The sequence below is a fragment of the Apostichopus japonicus genome, chromosome 20 (assembly GCF_037975245.1).
Source record: "Apostichopus japonicus isolate 1M-3 chromosome 20, ASM3797524v1, whole genome shotgun sequence".
Taxonomy (NCBI): Eukaryota; Metazoa; Echinodermata; class Holothuroidea; order Aspidochirotida; family Stichopodidae; genus Apostichopus; species Apostichopus japonicus.
Window position 1 is genome coordinate 29,034,127 of NC_092580.1, and position 18,778 is coordinate 29,052,904.

Below are 18,778 nucleotides of genomic sequence, written 5' to 3' on the forward strand. Positions count from 1 at the left end.
TGCAAAAACTGCAGCAGATAGGGCAGACTTGAATAAGGCGTACTTGGGGTGGTGGTCTGTGCGCACTGCAGCATGAAATCGGTGGATCCAATGGAAGATGTCTAGGCGAATCACCATCCCAGACTCCACCCACTCATGGAAAAGCTTCTCAATTGAGGAGACACCATACAAACGACAGCAGCCTCGATCGACATACATCACCTCAGGTGGACTTTCCCCAGCTTTTGAGTACCTGTCGATGAGGCCCTTCGCCATGGGCCGAAGCTTCTCAACTGATTCTTCACACGTCAAAACAGAGGTTAAAACTTGTGACAACTCATTGCCGACATTGGTACACCATTATGCCGTTCCGCGACCAGCACCGGCAATCTTCTTGCATATCTGAAATGACATTTAAAAGAAACTGTTATAATGTGTCCATAATTATTTTTAATTTGAAAGGGGGGGGGGGAACTGCCCCCCACCCTTTGATTAGGATACAATCAAATGTATTATAATAAGTATAGAAAAACTAACCAAAAGAGGGCATGAATTTGAAAAGAAGAAAGGGCACTGCTGTATCATGAAATGTAAGTATTAATAATAATAATTAATAATTATAATCATCATAAGAAGTTATTGGGGAACATGGGGAAAATATAATTTAAAAGAAAAGGCAAAAATGTCCCCAAATTATACTTTTGTGAATGCAGTGTAGTGGCAATGATGGGCAGCATTATAAAGACAACTGTTTTAAACTTTATATTATTAAAAGAGTCAAAGTACTTTTAAATACATCATTTATTATTACAAGCCTAAAAATTCATTTTCAGACCTATCCTTTCTACTTTAATGCAGTCACAAAAAAATGTTTTAAAGGAACTGATATCTGGACCAGGAAGACAAGCTCTCAGTGTGACTTGTCCTGATCATGAGGTGACGGGCAACATCTTGTTTTGTAGAAATGATAGCTTACTGATTTTTTAGTCTTATAATGGTCAAGCAACCATCTGAAAAAAAAGAAAGTTGGGGCATTTCTTTGTACCTTTTTGGTTGAATCAAACTTGAGAACTTTCCCAAATGTAGACATGATAAGGGCACGGTATTCCTCGATATTCGCAGCTTCACCTATCAAGAAGGCCTTTCTGAGAAGTTTAGCACTGGGAAGCTCCCTACGTTGAGGTGGAGGTTGGAACTTGTGGCGAATTGTATCTGTAAGTAACATAAGATAATATACATAAAAAATCAAATAATTTACAAACACACATACTTAATGGTAGCCTGTCTTGCATGCTATAATTGCTAGAAGTTTTAGAAAAGTACTTTCCTAGAGGACTTTATTTTCCAAATTATTCTCACACATTCTATTAGGAATACAGGAGATGGCTGAATGTCCCAGTGAGATAAATTGCAGTTGAAGAATGTTGACCACAGATGACCATAATTGAATATCTGGCATATTTAGGCCAATACAGCATAACTTTAAGTGAGAATATTGACACAATAATATAACCTGTTACAGAAAAACTAAACGGGATAAATTTGTGAAATGATTATTCTGGCTAATTAGCTTTTTGATACATTTTAATTAGTATTTAAACTATGTAACAGTTTTTATTGGTATTGTCTCATGTATTAGAAAGGAAAGTGCATATCTGTAATAATTCCTATGGGAATTACAATAAACTTTTATAAAATCCTTCCATTATTGAGTAAGGGACAGTACAATGTCTTCAGTATAGATGAAAATATGTTAACTTTATTGAACGTTCTAATACATACATCAACATGGTGCCTTTAAACTTCCTTGAATGCAAAATGCCTATTGTCTCCCAATTAGCACCTGTAAGTTAATCTGTGTTTTCTGTTTGTAAACTTGCACATTCAGAGAGTTTCAGCTACAAGTCAGTTACATCCACTCATTTCACACAGTAAGTACAGAAATTGTTTTTTTCTTTAACTGGTAGAGTGAGGCAGCAAAATCGAGGTGCTCTCATTGCACACTTGCCGAAACATTTTCACAGCATGCATGCATACTTTTCCCAGCAGTTTTCTGTCTTGTTTACATTGATGTTTTGCCTTTTGGAATTGGTTTCATGGACATAAAGATGACTACCACACAATTACTGACAAAGTATGGCACTTACTAAGTAATGATCCTTCTTTTGTGAGTGAAGTCAGCAGGGTAGAATAAATATCCTTATGATGAAGGTACTTCTCACAGTGATTTTCCTGCACCTGACGCCAAATGCTTGTCATGGAGTTGGCAGCAGTTCGATCTGTCATCAATTTGACCACTTGTTTGTCAACCCCACGCCTGAAAAAAAAAACAATAATTATTACACACAAAAGTCACAATAATAATGGAAAGTTAGTTTAGCATTAGGGATATACACAAATGGTTGGTTGAGAGGTTGTACAGCATGTCAGGACATCTCATGGTAGAAAGGAAAAGAAAAAAGAAACCTAAAGAATTTAAAACAGTATGTTAGAATACAGAAAGAGGCAAATAAATTCACATAAAAGAAGAAATTCATTAAACCATGAAGAATATAAAAATGCAATATAAACAGTTGGCCTCCAAACAGAAATCAACTGCAAAATTTGAGACACTGGTGGTGTTAGGGCACATTTTCAAAAGTATACAGTTAATTAAAGTGAAATTCTGCTTTGAATTTCACTTTGTGCATTTACCTAAGTGTCAGTATGGCAGGAAACATTGCTTGATGGGCTGGAGTGAGCTGAGATAAAATTAGGGCATCCCAAGCTAGGAACCGGCCTATAGAGTGGGTAGTAGATCCCTTGGCAGCTTTCCTACATGCAGAGCATGCCAGCACCTCTGTCAGCATACAGTACCAGTCTGATATGTCACAGATGTATCTGACAGTATTTGCATATCCGCAGCGATAGAGGAAGGCATCTTCTCTATCTCGGGCTGGACAGTTATTCCGCGGGCATTTCAGACTGTATCCCCATACTCCAACTGGACGCCAGAAGTTCAGTCTACTGCGGAAGAAAGCGTCGGCAGATGGCAGAGTGCTACGCACCACGCCTGGGCATTCTGGAGGGTGAAACCACATGCGATCATCCTTCAGCACCTTTCTTTTCTTTATTTCACCATGGATGTCCTTATAGGTCATGACTCTCTGGAATAATCCCCTTTCCAAGTCATCCTTCAACCAACTGATGTCTGCTTTTGGCAAACCATTGGGACCTGTTTCCCAGGATTGATGCCATCCCTCATAGTTGACCTGCAGAGTAAATACAAAACAAACAAGTCATATATGGTGTTAGTTGACAGAACCATGCACTTCATTAACACATAGGCTTTCGAAATTTGAGGGCATATGGAACTTGTTCTTGTTTGTGTCAAAAGAATATCACAAATCGAAGAAAATGAAGGAATTTTAATATTGAATATTACAGCTAGTTCAAGTAATGATTGATTTAGCTTTAAAAATAATACAATAATGTTTAACCTTATCAGTATATCACAAAGTGGTTTGCCAAGCTATTGGTGTCTGGGAGCGTCCCTTCACCCACAGAAAAGTTTTGAAAATTTCAAACAAATTTACTTGTGCATTCTAAGGGTAGTTCAGGCCAAAATACAAGGGAAATAATTCAAAATTAGTTTTCAAGTGATAGGTAGTTTGCCAGAAATTGCTGGGGAGGGGGAAAACCATTGGTTACACCCATGATTTTTATTGAACTGAAAAACATTACACATCTGCAAAATGATTACATGTATTGCATCGGTTTGTGTCTCATGGATCATATATAATGTGCATTACCTGTGAACTGTCTTCAAGTGATTGTCTGTCTTCTTTTTGCCTCTTTTTGCTGATATCACCGCGACCTTGTTGAGGAGCTGGAGACGGTAGCTTAGGAGCAGGTGATGGTGGTGCAGGGGGTGGTGATGGTAGTTCAGGAGCTGATGGTGGTAGTGTAGGGACTGTGACTGGTGGTGGAGCAGCTGGTAGTGCAAGGGCTGGTCTTGCAAGGGCTGGTCTTGCAGGGGCTGGTGGTGCAGCGGCTGGTGGTTCAGATGTTGGAGTTGTTGGTTCATGATCAGGGGCTGATGATGGTAGTTCAGGAGCTGATGATGGTTGATTAGGAGTTGAGGATGGTGGTTCAGGAGCTGATGGTAGTGGTTCAGGCCTGTTGGAATCCTTTATCTGAAAACAACAATGTATGCTATTACACTTAAAATTCAACTGTTAAATGAAATGAAATGGATTTTGTCGCTACATGGGCCTCACTTCTCTGAACAAAGGTTTGAATTAAATTACCTTGGAGCTGTGCTCTGGTGTTGTTTGTCTGAAAGTGGAATGCCTTGCCTTCTTGGACTGTTGAGAGGATCCATCTGTATAAAGATGAAAGCAAATTAGAAATTAAATTGTGACAATTAAGCAATCCAGAGCAATATAATGTGTATCAAAATAATAAAAACTCCACCATGGAAATATAATTAGATAACCAATCTTGTCAAAAAGCAGGGAAGAACACTGAACCATGATTAATACGTACACCAACTTGTATAGTTGCAGCTTGCACCCATTTTCTTTTTTTCATGGTTAATTAAATACCAAATAGCAGAAATACCTAGTTCTGTATTGCATTTGATGATACAAGAGGGGTTGCTCTTTACAGTTTGATGAATATTTGTTGCAACAAACAACTTGGTTTACTTTGGTTTCTTGGGGTTTAAAGGCGCTTTCCCAGCTAAAAATTGTCTGACTGTGGTGATCATGCTTTAGTCTTATGACTAGGACATGAAGGTAAAAGCCACATTCCTTTACTGTATATACCTGATGACTTCTAATGTTATTTAAAGCATGCTTTTAGTTAAATTAATTAACCTTTTGGTAGAAAGCTTTCCTCTGGAATCTGCATTAGCAATGAATCAAAATCGTCATTAAACCACATGTCAGCATGGGCAGACGTGGAACATCCCGCTGACGTGGAGCATCCCGCTGTTGGCGACTCTGGGATTACCTTTGTCTGCTCTGTTTTTGCACTCATCTGATTGAATTAAACAATTACAACAAGAAATTAATGAAATGATCGACTTACAAAACATGGAACAATTTTACTGTATATAAAATTTAAAAAAATTCCTGATTAGAGACAATGCCTGTGTTTGTAAGTCAAGAAGGCACACGTACAGCTCCAGTCTTTGTTTCCTTTGGTGAACTGCACTTGGCTACACAAACAGCTGTATATCATTGTGTGGTATATTGTGCTGAAACAAGAAAAGAAAAGTGACAATCAAACAGGCTTACCAGCTTTTCCTTGTCGAGGATATACTGCCGCAACCTCTTCATGGACCTGCTGGTGATCTGGTTTTCTGACATGCCCAGCCACTGACCCAGGGAGGTATATGCCTCCTGTGAAAGTTTCCTTTCATGTGCGCTTCCAGCCTGTGGGTCTTTACGTATTGTAAACTTGTAGAGCCGGTACCATTCCCACATTTCTTTGAAGGTGAAAGCTTTAAAACGGCCATACCCGTACAGCCAGAGGTCCACGTTCTTCTCAAGGTGAGATGACACCTGGTGAAAATGCTCCACATAAGTGAGGAGGCTATCTTTTAGCCAACCATCATGGACGTGAACTGCTGCTGCCTTCTTCTTCTCTTTTATGTGCTTATCAAGGAGGCTGAAAAATAAAATCATGAATTTCAATTAGGAAAGACAAGTTAATGAGTGATGTGTATCTTTGAAAAGTTTATATTGTAGAGTATATCAAATTGAATGTGTACTTGCAAACACTTATGGCACACACACCTAAAGACATATATTTAAATTCTTGAGATTCATTCACTCTGACCTGAGATGAATATTTTAGGCTATTATTCATCTCGGACTGGAATGCCCAGCTACGGTATAGTAGGATGATTAGTACTTACTACTTAACATATCCTACGTCATTTTCAAGTAACCATTTGAATGTCCTCCCATCGTACTTTCCAAATGTAAGAATCATCTGACCAAGATACTGCCTCTCTGTCGGTGTTTGAGTGAAGCGGTAACACCGTCTTTTGGCTAAAAAGAAAGCAAAAATGGTAGTGATCATATATATAAGTAAAGTGAATAGTTTGTTGTTTGCAATGGGTTTTTAAAGAACATCAAAACATGCAGCCAAAAGCAACAGAAGAACAGAATAGCATAAAGGAAGGCTAAATTTATAAATTTAAATGTTTTTAAACCTGTTTAGTGAATGGGAAAACAAAGCAAGATGAGCAAGAAAGAAAGAAAAAAAGGTTATGTATTTATGGAAATGTGAGGGAGAGAACAGGAGTATGGGAAGGGAACAAAGCAGAGATTACAGTTTTCTATTGACTGAGTTAATTGCAATCAATAAAGCATATAGTGTATACTAAAAATTTTTTAAAACATAACCTATGCAATAGTTTGTTTGCAAAGATGGTGTTGATTGCAGTAGTTACATCTTCTAGGTAGAAATTTAATTTTCATCAGGATGATCCATATTCCTTCACAATGAACTTTCAAAACATGTTGGTCTTATTTCAAATACTTTGTTTAAGATTAATTTTTAATTTCTAAATTCATGCATTCATGTTGTACTTGGTCTATTAAAACACAAATGACTTAATTACAGTACATGTTTAAGTCACAGTGTTGTCAGTACTTATGACATAGTTACCTTCTGCAATTGCAGTCTCCTCTTTCCGCAGCTTTGTGTCACTCAGAGGAAGCGGTTGCTTGCCCCTTGTTGACTTTGCCTCCTGTGTACGCACCAAGGTACATTGCTGTCTTTCAACAGCGATGCTTACATCACGGATGACCAAAACTGGCAGCAGCAAGTCCCTGTCAGAAGCATTTCTGCGTGCTAAAATAAGATATGACAAGATTAAGAACAAACTCATGCTAGACTTTCACAATGTGAAATCTAAACACTTTTGAGATAATTCTAACAAACTTAGAAAACTGCATGGCCTCCAGTCAAAATGATTCCAGCAAATGAAAAGACTATGATTTTGAACACCTGGTTGTAATGTTTTGATTAGTATACATCAATCTAAAAGGAAATACTGCCCTCTGTTTTATGAAGTAAATAAATAACATGCATCATACACAAGAAACAGATTGGTTGACAACAAAGAGTAACAGAATAAAACCATCATTATCATAACCATCGCTTTGTCTGTTTACTATCTTGAAACATCACACTGGTCTTATCAAATATATTTTAAGTATTCTTAAAAATTGGAGAAAAATTGAAGAAATTTAATTAAAGCATTGATCCAGTATCATTTCCAGCAATTAAATTTATATCTGCTAGATCTAAACAATTTAAACAGAAGGGACAAAAGTAGGAAAATGTTGCATAGATGGAAAGGAACATTTAATTTCAAAGTATATTTTGATATGCTTTTGAGATGAGCAAAAAAATTAAAATGCTGTCAAATTCATTTTACCTCAATTACTAGGGCATAAAATGGAGCACATTTCCTCTAATATTTTAGGTGGTTCCAAATATCTTTTCAAACTTAGGTTAAGTTGGATATGTCATGTTAACAGTAATGATCTTTCCATTTCTTAGTGGGATGGGGTTTGAAATGCTTCTATGACTAATTAGTTTCTTGTATATACCAGCACAGCAGTGATATGAAATTCTAATGGTAAGGGCCTACTTGTATAAAAAATGTGCCTTAACATAAGGCAATTTATTTCTCATATCTCACTGTTGATACACCTGTTTGATGCTCTATGAGGCAAGTCATCGTGGAGATATTGACTGCAAAAAGGGGTAATCATATCTTATTGATGTAACATAGAAGGCTGTATAAGTAACTAATTTATTTAGTCTAACTAGTCTAGTGCAGTAAGTTAGTAGTACTAGTAGTACTACTTAGCATGGTGGGCTCATGATTGACACAGTTCTGTATCCGAAATTTATCTAGGGAAACCCCAACCAAAACACTCAACTGTATCCGTTTTTGCATAAATGTGGCATCTTCGAAATGCAGTAATAATCCCAGAATATTTATTCCTCTGTTCCTACACTACATAAAATTGTGTACAATGTCAACCCAAGATGATTGCCGTTCCTTTACACTGGCCCGAAATTGACACATTAAGCTTATTGAAAGTGAAAGTATACAAAATTGTATACATTAATTGCCTCTGAAATTACTAGTTGCTACGCTCTGAATCTCTAAGGTCAGGCGGGTCAAGTCCCAGGGAGTAGTGGCACCATATTTTGAGGTAATTTTGGTTAATTTTAGGGAGCAAAATTTCTAAATGCAACTTGAAAAAAAATTGCGTAGCGTCTATCGCTAAACTTTAAAAATCGCAGAACTAAGCTGCTACCATATAGTTGCATTAGGCTTTGCCACGCCTGTACTCGTAATCTCAAAATAACTAATTTTCATCTTAAAAAACGTGAAAAGGGGCAAGAAATGCTCCGTTGACAAGAAATGAGCAGGTATCTTTTTACCTTGTGAAGATAAAAGCATCGTTGATTCTACGAACTGCTCAAATCGTTGGATCTGACAAATTTGTTGGTAAGGCAGCTATCGTTACTTCCGATTGGTGCAACTGTAGAAACTGTAGACCATTGTAGACTGCCAACCAATAGGGAAAGAGGACTCATAACTGTAGCACGAACTGTAGACTCTTGACCAATCAGGAGCTTTCAACTGTAGACAACTGTAGACAGCATTGCACGTCGCTTGATTCGACATCTGCGATTCTCTCAAACGTAGAGAACTCGGGCGTATAATTTCTGGTAGTGGAGGACTGCGTTCGCGCTATCCTCCTTATATATATATAAACTAATTGCAACAAAAAGACAATTAAGTGTAGTATTGTACTCTTTGCCTGGCCCAGTCACCATACAATGTCGCAGAGAGGTTTTCAGATCTCGTCATGCAACCGATCACATGTAAAATCACTCTTCCCGCCCGCCTCCGACCCCTCCAAATATGTCCAATATTGAAACACCCAGTGCGCATGCGTGCGAATCGTACACTACGTAAGCTGCCAATGCTTTGTAGGACACGGAATACAAGTACACTGATGTTTGTAAATCAAGATCTAGTATCATGTATATCTTATACCTTTCTGCCCTTCCATCCATTCACTGACTCTTAGAAGGACTACAAAATGATCAGCAAGCTTCTCCCTATTATGAGACATGCTCTGTTCAGTACAATAATATTAGTCACGTGACCCACTAGGACGAAATTCCGGCCGGTGTGCTGTTGTTAAAGGTCTAGCCGTATAGCACTGTTAAATACCTGATCGAAACAGTTATTTACATAACTGTCAGCCTTTGCAGTGTAGCCTGTGACATGAAAGCTATTAAATATCGATTTAAAATATCGATTTATTGTTCGGCAAGAAATATCTGAGCTATTGACGCTTTTTCATAACGGTAAGAGAACATTTTCCGTTTAATATCTTCTGTGTGAATTCGCAGCAGTACATGAACCAAATCGCAGAATGTCAAAGCATACTTACCTGGCGCAGGGATTTCCGTGATCATGACGGCGGAGCCCCCAGGGTGAGGCCTGTCCATTGCACTTTCGGATGGGTTGACCCCTGCGATTCTCTCAAACGTAGAGAACTCGGGCGTATAATTTCTGGTAGTGGAGGACTGCGTTCGCGCTATCCTCCTTATATATATAAACTAATTGCAACAAAAAGACAATTAAGCGTAGTATTGTACTCTTTGCCTGGCCCAGTCACCATACAATGTCGCAGGGAGGTTTTCAGATCTCGTCATGCAACCGATCACATGTAAAATCACTCTTCCCGCCCGCCTCCGACCCCTCCAAATATGTCCAATATTGAAACACCCAGTGCGCATGCGTGCGAATCGTACACTACGTAAGCTGCCAATGCTTTGTAGGACACGGAATACAAGTACACTGATGTTTGTAAATCAAGATCTAGTATCATGTATATCTTATACCTTTCTGCCCTTCCATCCATTCACTGACTCTTAGAAGGACTACAAAATGATCAGCAAGCTTCTCCCTATTATGAGATATGCTCTGTTCAGTACAATAATATTAGTCACGTGACCCACTAGGACGAAATTCCGGCCGGTGTGCTGTTGTTAAAGGTCTAGCCGTATAGCACTGTTAAATACCTGATCGAAACAGTTATTTACATAACTGTCAGCCTTTGCAGTGTAGCCTGTGACATGAAAGCTATTAAATATCGATTTAAAATATCGATTTATTGTTCGGCAAGAAATATTTCAGCTATTGACGCTTTTTCATAACGGTAAGAGAACATTTTCCGTTTAATATCTTCTGTGTGAATTCGCAGCAGTACATGAACCAAATCGCAGAATGTCAAAGCATACTTACCTGGCGCAGGGATTTCCGTGATCATGACGGCGGAGCCCCCAGGGTGAGGCCTGTCCATTGCACTTTCGGATGGGTTGAACCCTGCGATTCTCTCAAACGTAGAGAACTCGGGCGTATAATTTCTGGTAGTGGAGGACTGCGTTCGCGCTATCCTCCTTATATATATAAACTAATTGCAACAAAAAGACAATTAAGTGTAGTATTGTACTCTTTGCCTGGCCCAGTCACCATACAATGTCGCAGGGAGGTTTTCAGATCTCGTCATGCAACCGATCACATGTAAAATCACCCTTCCCCCGCCTCCTCCCCTCCAAATATATCCAATATTGAAACACTCAGTGCGCATGCGTGCGAATCGTACACTACGTAAGCTGCCAATGCTTTGTAGGACACGGAACACAATTACACTGATGTTTGTTAATCAAGATCTAGTATCATGTATATCTTATACCTTTCTGCCCCTCCATCAATTCACTGACTCTTAGAAGGACTACAAAATGATCAGCAAGCTTCTCCCTATTATGAGACATGCTCTGTTCAGTACAATAATATTAGTCACGTGACCCACTAGGACGAAATCCCGGCCGGTGTGCTGTTGTTAAAGGTCTAGCCGTATAGCACTGTTCAATACCTGATCGAAACAGTTATTTACATAACTGTGAGCATTTGCAGTGTAATCAGTGACATGAAAGCTATTAAATAACGATTTAAAATATCGATTTATTGTTCGGCAAGAAATATTTCAGCTATTGACGCTTTTTTATAACCGTAAGAGAACATTTTCCGTTTAATATCTTCTGTGTGAATTCGCAGCAGTACATGAACCAAATCGCAGAATATCAAAGCATACTTACCTGGCGCAGGGATTTCCGTGATCATGACGGCGGAGCCCCCAGGGTGAGGCCTGTCCATTGCACTCTCGGATGGGTTGACCCCTGCGATTCTCTCAAACGTAGAGAACTCGGGCGTATAATTTCTGGTAGTGGAGGACTGCGTTCGCGCTATCCTCCTTATATATATAAACTAATTGCAACAAAAAGACAATTAAGTGTAGTATTGTACTCTTTGCCTGGCCCAGTCACCATACAATGTCGCAGGGAGGTTTTCAGATCTCGTCATGCAACCGATCACATGTAAAATCACCCTTCCCCCGCCTCCTCCCCTCCAAATATATCCAGTATTGAAACACTCAGTGCGCATGCGTGCGAATCGTACACTACGTAAGCTGCCAATGCTTTGTAGGACACGGAACACAATTACACTGATGTTTGTTAATCAAGATCTAGTATCATGTATATCTTATACCTTTCTGGCCCTCCATCGTTTCACTGACTCTTAGAAGGACTACAAAATGATCAGCAAGCTTCTCCCTATTATGAGACATGCTCTGTTCAGTACAATAATATTAGTCACGTGACCCACTAGGACGAAATCCCGGCCGGTGTGCTGTTGTTAAAGGTCTAGCCGTATAGCACTGTTCAATACCTGATCGAAACAGTTATTTACATAACTGTGAGCATTTGCAGTGTAATCAGTGACATGAAAGCTATTAAATAACGATTTAAAATATCGATTTATTGTTCGGCAAGAAATATTTCAGCTATTGACGCTTTTTTATAACCGTAAGAGAACATTTTCCGTTTAATATCTTCTGTGTGAATTCGCAGCAGTACATGAACCAAATCGCAGAATGTCAAAGCATACTTACCTGGCGCAGGGATTTCCGTGATCATGACGGCGGAGCCCCCAGGGTGAGGCCTGTCCATTGCACTCTCGGATGGGTTGACCCCTGCGATTCTCTCAAACGTAGAGAACTCGGGCGTATAATTTCTGGTAGTGGAGGACTGCGTTCGCGCTATCCTCCTTATATATATAAACTAATTGCAACAAAAAGACAATTAAGTGTAGTATTGTACTCTTTGCCTGGCCCAGTCACCATACAATGTCGCAGGGAGGTTTTCAGATCTCGTCATGCAACCGATCACATGTAAAATCACCCTTCCCCCGCCTCCGCCCCTCCAAATATATCCAATATTGAAACACTCAGTGCGCATGCGTGCGAATCGTACACTACGTAAGCTGCCAATGCTTTGTAGGACACGGAACACAAGTACACTGATGTTTGTTAATCAAGATCTAGTATCATGTATATCCTATACCTTTCTGCCCCTCCATCAATTCACTGACTCTTATAAGGACTACAAAATGATCGGCAAGCTTCTCCCTATTATAAGACATGCTCTGTTCAGTACAATAATATTAGTCACGTGACCCACTAGGACGAAATCCCGGCCGGTGTGCTGTTGTTAAAGGTCTAGCCGTATAGCACTGTTCAAAACCTGATCGAAACAGTTATTTACATAACTGTGAGCATTTGCAGTATAATCAGTGACATGAAAGCTATTAAATAACGATTTAAAATATCGATTTATTGTTCGGCAAGAAATATTTCAGCTATTGACGCTTTTTTATAACCGTAAGAGAACATTTTCTGTTTAATATCTTCTGTGTGAATTCGCAGCAGTACATGAACCAAATCGCAGAATGTCAAAGCATACTTACCTGGCGCAGGGATTTCCGTGATCATGACGGCGGAGCCCCCAGGGTGAGGCCTGTCCATTGCACTTTCGGATGGGTTGACCCCTGCGATTCTCTCAAACGTAGAGAACTCGGGCGTATAATTTCTGGTAGTGGAGGACTGCGTTCGCGCTATCCTCGTTATATATATAAAAACTAATTGCAACAAAAAGACAATTAAGTGTAGTATAGTACTCTTTGCCTGGCCCAGTCACCATACAATGTCGCAGGGAGGTTTTCAGATCTCGTCATGCAACCGATCACATGTAAAATCACCCTTCCCCCGCCTCCGCCCCTCCAAATATATCCAATATTGAAACACTCAGTGCGCATGCGTGCGAATCGTACACTACGTAAGCTGCCAATGCTTTGTAGGACACGGAACACAAGTACACTGATGTTTGTTAATCAAGATCTAGTATCATGTATATCCTATACCTTTCTGCCCCTCCATCAATTCACTGACTCTTATAAGGACTACAAAATGATCGGCAAGCTTCTCCCTATTATAAGACATGCTCTGTTCAGTACAATAATATTAGTCACGTGACCCACTAGGACGAAATCCCGGCCGGTGTGCTGTTGTTAAAGGTCTAGCCGTATAGCACTGTTCAAAACCTGATCGAAACAGTTATTTACATAACTGTGAGCATTTGCAGTGTAATCAGTGACATGAAAGCTATTAAATAACGATTTAAAATATCGATTTATTGTTCGGCAAGAAATATTTCAGCTATTGACGCTTTTTTATAACCGTAAGAGAACATTTTCCGTTTAATATCTTCTGTGTGAATTCGCAGCAGTACATGAACCAAATCGCAGAATGTCAAAGCATACTTACCTGGCGCAGGGATTTCCGTGATCATGACGGCGGAGCCCCCAGGGTGAGGCCTGTCCATTGCACTTTCGGATGGGTTGACCCCTGCGATTCTCTCAAACGTAGAGAACTCGGGCGTATAATTTCTGGTAGTGGAGGACTGCGTTCGCGCTATCCTCCTTATATATATATAAACTAATTGCAACAAAAAGACAATTAAGTGTAGTATTGTACTCTTTGCCTGGCCCAGTCACCATACAATGTCGCAGGGAGGTTTTCAGATCTCGTCATGCAACCGATCACATGTAAAATCACCCTTTCCCCGCCTCCTCCCCTCCAAATATATCCAGTATTGAAACACTCAGTGCGCATGCGTGCGAATCGTACACTACGTAAGCTGCCAATGCTTTGTAGGACACGGAACACAATTACACTGATGTTTGTTAATCAAGATCTAGTATCATGTATATCTTATACCTTTCTGGCCCTCCATCGTTTCACTGACTCTTAGAAGGACTACAAAATGATCAGCAAGCTTCTCCCTATTATGAGACATGCTCTGTTCAGTACAATAATATTAGTCACGTGACCCACTAGGACGAAATCCCGGCCGGTGTGCTGTTGTTAAAGGTCTAGCCGTATAGCACTGTTCAATACCTGATCGAAACAGTTATTTACATAACTGTGAGCATTTGCAGTGTAATCAGTGACATGAAAGCTATTAAATAACGATTTAAAATATCGATTTATTGTTCGGCAAGAAATATTTCAGCTATTGACGCTTTTTTATAACCGTAAGAGAACATTTTCCGTTTAATATCTTCTGTGTGAATTCGCAGCAGTACATGAACCAAATCGCAGAATGTCAAAGCATACTTACCTGGCGCAGGGATTTCCGTGATCATGACGGCGGAGCCCCCAGGGTGAGGCCTGTCCATTGCACTTTCGGATGGGTTGACCCCTGCGATTCTCTCAAACGTAGAGAACTCGGGCGTATAATTTCTGGTAGTGGAGGACTGCGTTCGCGCTATCCTCCTTATATATATAAACTAATTGCAACAAAAAGACAATTAAGTGTAGTATTGTACTCTTTGCCTGGCCCAGTCACCATACAATGTCGCAGGGAGGTTTTCAGATCTCGTCATGCAACCGATCACATGTAAAATCACCCTTCCCCCGCCTCCGCCCCTCCAAATATATCCAATATTGAAACACTCAGTGCGCATGCGTGCGAATCGTACACTACGTAAGCTGCCAATGCTTTGTAGGACACGGAACACAAGTACACTGATGTTTGTTAATCAAGATCTAGTATCATGTATATCCTATACCTTTCTGCCCCTCCATCAATTCACTGACTCTTATAAGGACTACAAAATGATCGGCAAGCTTCTCCCTATTATAAGACATGCTCTGTTCAGTACAATAATATTAGTCACGTGACCCACTAGGACGAAATCCCGGCCGGTGTGCTGTTGTTAAAGGTCTAGCCGTATAGCACTGTTCAAAACCTGATCGAAACAGTTATTTACATAACTGTGAGCATTTGCAGTGTAATCAGTGACATGAAAGCTATTAAATAACGATTTAAAATATCGATTTATTGTTCGGCAAGAAATATTTCAGCTATTGACGCTTTTTTATAACCGTAAGAGAACATTTTCCGTTTAATATCTTCTGTGTGAATTCGCAGCAGTACATGAACCAAATCGCAGAATGTCAAAGCATACTTACCTGGCGCAGGGATTTCCGTGATCATGACGGCGGAGCCCCCAGGGTGAGGCCTGTCCATTGCACTTTCGGATGGGTTGACCCCTGCGATTCTCTCAAACGTAGAGAACTCGGGCGTATAATTTCTGGTAGTGGAGGACTGCGTTCGCGCTATCCTCCTTATATATATATAAACTAATTGCAACAAAAAGACAATTAAGTGTAGTATTGTACTCTTTGCCTGGCCCAGTCACCATACAATGTCGCAGGGAGGTTTTCAGATCTCGTCATGCAACCGATCACATGTAAAATCACCCTTCCCCCGCCTCCGCCCCTCCAAATATATCCAATATTGAAACACTCAGTGCGCATGCGTGCGAATCGTACACTACGTAAGCTGCCAATGCTTTGTAGGACACGGAACACAAGTACACTGATGTTTGTTAATCAAGATTTAGTATCATGTATATCCTATACCTTTCTGCCCCTCCATCAATTCACTGACTCTTATAAGGACTACAAAATGATCGGCAAGCTTCTCCCTATTATAAGACATGCTCTGTTCAGTACAATAATATTAGTCACGTGACCCACTAGGACGAAATCCCGGCCGGTGTGCTGTTGTTAAAGGTCTAGCCGTATAGCACTGTTCAAAACCTGTTCGAAACAGTTATTTACATAACTGTGAGCATTTGCAGTATAATCAGTGACATGAAAGCTATTAAATAACGATTTAAAATATCGATTTATTGTTCGGCAAGAAATATTTCAGCTATTGACGCTTTTTTATAACCGTAAGAGAACATTTTCCGTTTAATATCTTCTGTGTGAATTCGCAGCAGTACATGAACCAAATCGCAGAATGTCAAAGCATACTTACCTGGCGCAGGGATTTCCGTGATCATGACGGCGGAGCCCCCAGGGTGAGGCCTGTCCATTGCACTTTCGGATGGGTTGACCCCTGCGATTCTCTCAAACGTAGAGAACTCGGGCGTATAATTTCTGGTAGTGGAGGACTGCGTTCGCGCTATCCTCCTTATATATATATAAACTAATTGCAACAAAAAGACAATTAAGTGTAGTATTGTACTCTTTGCCTGGCCCAGTCACCATACAATGTCGCAGGGAGGTTTTCAGATCTCGTCATGCAACCGATCACATGTAAAATCACCCTTCCCCCGCCTCCGCCCCTCCAAATATATCCAATATTGAAACACTCAGTGCGCATGCGTGCGAATCGTACACTACGTAAGCTGCCAATGCTTTGTAGGACACGGAACACAAGTACACTGATGTTTGTTAATCAAGATCTAGTATCATGTATATCCTATACCTTTCTGCCCCTCCATCAATTCACTGACTCTTATAAGGACTACAAAATGATCGGCAAGCTTCTCCCTATTATAAGACATGCTCTGTTCAGTACAATAATATTAGTCACGTGACCCACTAGGACGAAATCCCGGCCGGTGTGCTGTTGTTAAAGGTCTAGCCGTATAGCACTGTTCAAAACCTGATCGAAACAGTTATTTACATAACTGTGAGCATTTGCAGTGTAATCAGTGACATGAAAGCTATTAAATAACGATTTAAAATATCGATTTATTGTTCGGCAAGAAATATTTCAGCTATTGACGCTTTTTTATAACCGTAAGAGAACATTTTCCGTTTAATATCTTCTGTGTGAATTCGCAGCAGTACATGAACCAAATCGCAGAATGTCAAAGCATACTTACCTGGCGCAGGGATTTCCGTGATCATGACGGCGGAGCCCCCAGGGTGAGGCCTGTCCATTGCACTTTCGGATGGGTTGACCCCTGCGATTCTCTCAAACGTAGAGAACTCGGGCGTATAATTTCTGGTAGTGGAGGACTGCGTTCGCGCTATCCTCCTTATATATATATAAACTAATTGCAACAAAAAGACAATTAAGTGTAGTATTGTACTCTTTGCCTGGCCCAGTCACCATACAATGTCGCAGGGAGGTTTTCAGATCTCGTCATGCAACCGATCACATGTAAAATCACCCTTCCCCCGCCTCCGCCCCTCCAAATATATCCAATATTGAAACACTCAGTGCGCATGCGTGCGAATCGTACACTACGTAAGCTGCCAATGCTTTGTAGGACACGGAACACAAGTACACTGATGTTTGTTAATCAAGATTTAGTATCATGTATATCCTATACCTTTCTGCCCCTCCATCAATTCACTGACTCTTATAAGGACTACAAAATGATCGGCAAGCTTCTCCCTATTATAAGACATGCTCTGTTCAGTACAATAATATTAGTCACGTGACCCACTAGGACGAAATCCCGGCCGGTGTGCTGTTGTTAAAGGTCTAGCCGTATAGCACTGTTCAAAACCTGTTCGAAACAGTTATTTACATAACTGTGAGCATTTGCAGTGTAATCAGTGACATGAAAGCTATTAAATAACGATTTAAAATATCGATTTATTGTTCGGCAAGAAATATTTCAGCTATTGACGCTTTTTTATAACCGTAAGAGAACATTTTCCGTTTAATATCTTCTGTGTGAATTCGCAGCAGTACATGAACCAAATCGCAGAATGTCAAAGCATACTTACCTGGCGCAGGGATTTCCGTGATCATGACGGCGGAGCCCCCAGGGTGAGGCCTGTCCATTGCACTTTCGGATGGGTTGACCCCTGCGATTCTCTCAAACGTAGAGAACTCGGGCGTATAATTTCTGGTAGTGGAGGACTGCGTTCGCGCTATCCTCCTTATATATATATAAACTAATTGCAACAAAAAGACAATTAAGTGTAGTATTGTACTCTTTGCCTGGCCCAGTCACCATACAATGTCGCAGGGAGGTTTTCAGATCTCGTCATGCAACCGATCACATGTAAAATCACCCTTCCCCCGCCTCCGCCCCTCCAAATATATCCAATATTGAAACACTCAGTGCGCATGCGTGCGAATCGTACACTACGTAAGCTGCCAATGCTTTGTAGGACACGGAACACAAGTACACTGATGTTTGTTAATCAAGATCTAGTATCATGTATATCCTATACCTTTCTGCCCCTCCATCAATTCACTGACTCTTATAAGGACTACAAAATGATCGGCAAGCTTCTCCCTATTATAAGACATGCTCTGTTCAGTACAATAATATTAGTCACGTGACCCACTAGGACGAAATCCCGGCCGGTGTGCTGTTGTTAAAGGTCTAGCCGTATAGCACTGTTCAAAACCTGATCGAAACAGTTATTTACATAACTGTGAGCATTTGCAGTGTAATCAGTGACATGAAAGCTATTAAATAACGATTTAAAATATCGATTTATTGTTCGGCAAGAAATATTTCAGCTATTGACGCTTT

General features: G+C 40.2%; 1 protein-coding gene and 12 non-coding genes across 15 annotated transcripts; 12 read left to right on the forward strand and 1 right to left on the reverse strand.

Moving 5' to 3' along the window:
• Positions 1 to 250: 250 nt before the first annotated feature.
• LOC139961956 (uncharacterized) lies at positions 251 to 8,663 on the reverse strand. 3 transcript variants are annotated; one of them, XM_071961681.1, is made up of 10 exons: positions 6,643 to 8,663; positions 5,885 to 6,020; positions 5,262 to 5,634; positions 4,839 to 5,001; positions 4,269 to 4,342; positions 3,771 to 4,154; positions 2,674 to 3,230; positions 2,127 to 2,296; positions 1,025 to 1,191; positions 251 to 381 (listed from the first exon to the last, which is right to left on the reverse strand). In XM_071961681.1, the coding sequence occupies exons 1-10, from the start codon at positions 6,863 to 6,865 to the stop codon at positions 340 to 342; spliced, it is 2,289 nt and encodes a 762-aa protein (XP_071817782.1). In that variant the 5' UTR covers positions 6,866 to 8,663; the 3' UTR covers positions 251 to 339. The 3 variants fall into 3 exon arrangements, with proteins under 3 accessions (XP_071817782.1, XP_071817781.1, XP_071817780.1); XM_071961680.1 differs by lacking the exon at positions 251 to 381 and having other exon boundaries at positions 400 to 1,191; positions 6,643 to 6,828; positions 8,440 to 8,663; XM_071961679.1 differs by lacking the exon at positions 251 to 381 and having other exon boundaries at positions 400 to 1,191.
• Positions 8,594 to 8,762, forward strand: LOC139962254 (U1 spliceosomal RNA). Its single transcript, XR_011791182.1, has one exon. It is a non-coding gene; the product is annotated as a U1 spliceosomal RNA (small nuclear RNA).
• Positions 8,763 to 9,456: 694 nt separating this feature from the next.
• On the forward strand, positions 9,457 to 9,621 carry LOC139962286 (U1 spliceosomal RNA). Its single transcript, XR_011791198.1, has one exon. It is a non-coding gene; the product is annotated as a U1 spliceosomal RNA (small nuclear RNA).
• A 692-nt stretch (positions 9,622 to 10,313) lies between these two features.
• On the forward strand, positions 10,314 to 10,478 carry LOC139962315 (U1 spliceosomal RNA). Its single transcript, XR_011791226.1, has one exon. It is a non-coding gene; the product is annotated as a U1 spliceosomal RNA (small nuclear RNA).
• Positions 10,479 to 11,167: 689 nt separating this feature from the next.
• LOC139962308 (U1 spliceosomal RNA) lies at positions 11,168 to 11,332 on the forward strand. Its single transcript, XR_011791219.1, has one exon. It is a non-coding gene; the product is annotated as a U1 spliceosomal RNA (small nuclear RNA).
• A 689-nt stretch (positions 11,333 to 12,021) lies between these two features.
• LOC139962310 (U1 spliceosomal RNA) lies at positions 12,022 to 12,186 on the forward strand. Its single transcript, XR_011791221.1, has one exon. It is a non-coding gene; the product is annotated as a U1 spliceosomal RNA (small nuclear RNA).
• Positions 12,187 to 12,875: 689 nt separating this feature from the next.
• Positions 12,876 to 13,040, forward strand: LOC139962319 (U1 spliceosomal RNA). Its single transcript, XR_011791230.1, has one exon. It is a non-coding gene; the product is annotated as a U1 spliceosomal RNA (small nuclear RNA).
• Positions 13,041 to 13,731: 691 nt separating this feature from the next.
• On the forward strand, positions 13,732 to 13,896 carry LOC139962298 (U1 spliceosomal RNA). Its single transcript, XR_011791209.1, has one exon. It is a non-coding gene; the product is annotated as a U1 spliceosomal RNA (small nuclear RNA).
• A 691-nt stretch (positions 13,897 to 14,587) lies between these two features.
• LOC139962309 (U1 spliceosomal RNA) lies at positions 14,588 to 14,752 on the forward strand. Its single transcript, XR_011791220.1, has one exon. It is a non-coding gene; the product is annotated as a U1 spliceosomal RNA (small nuclear RNA).
• A 689-nt stretch (positions 14,753 to 15,441) lies between these two features.
• LOC139962320 (U1 spliceosomal RNA) lies at positions 15,442 to 15,606 on the forward strand. The gene has a single exon (XR_011791231.1). It is a non-coding gene; the product is annotated as a U1 spliceosomal RNA (small nuclear RNA).
• Positions 15,607 to 16,297: 691 nt separating this feature from the next.
• LOC139962253 (U1 spliceosomal RNA) lies at positions 16,298 to 16,462 on the forward strand. The gene has a single exon (XR_011791181.1). It is a non-coding gene; the product is annotated as a U1 spliceosomal RNA (small nuclear RNA).
• A 691-nt stretch (positions 16,463 to 17,153) lies between these two features.
• LOC139962265 (U1 spliceosomal RNA) lies at positions 17,154 to 17,318 on the forward strand. The gene has a single exon (XR_011791184.1). It is a non-coding gene; the product is annotated as a U1 spliceosomal RNA (small nuclear RNA).
• Positions 17,319 to 18,009: 691 nt separating this feature from the next.
• LOC139962276 (U1 spliceosomal RNA) lies at positions 18,010 to 18,174 on the forward strand. Its single transcript, XR_011791188.1, has one exon. It is a non-coding gene; the product is annotated as a U1 spliceosomal RNA (small nuclear RNA).
• Positions 18,175 to 18,778: the final 604 nt, after the last annotated feature.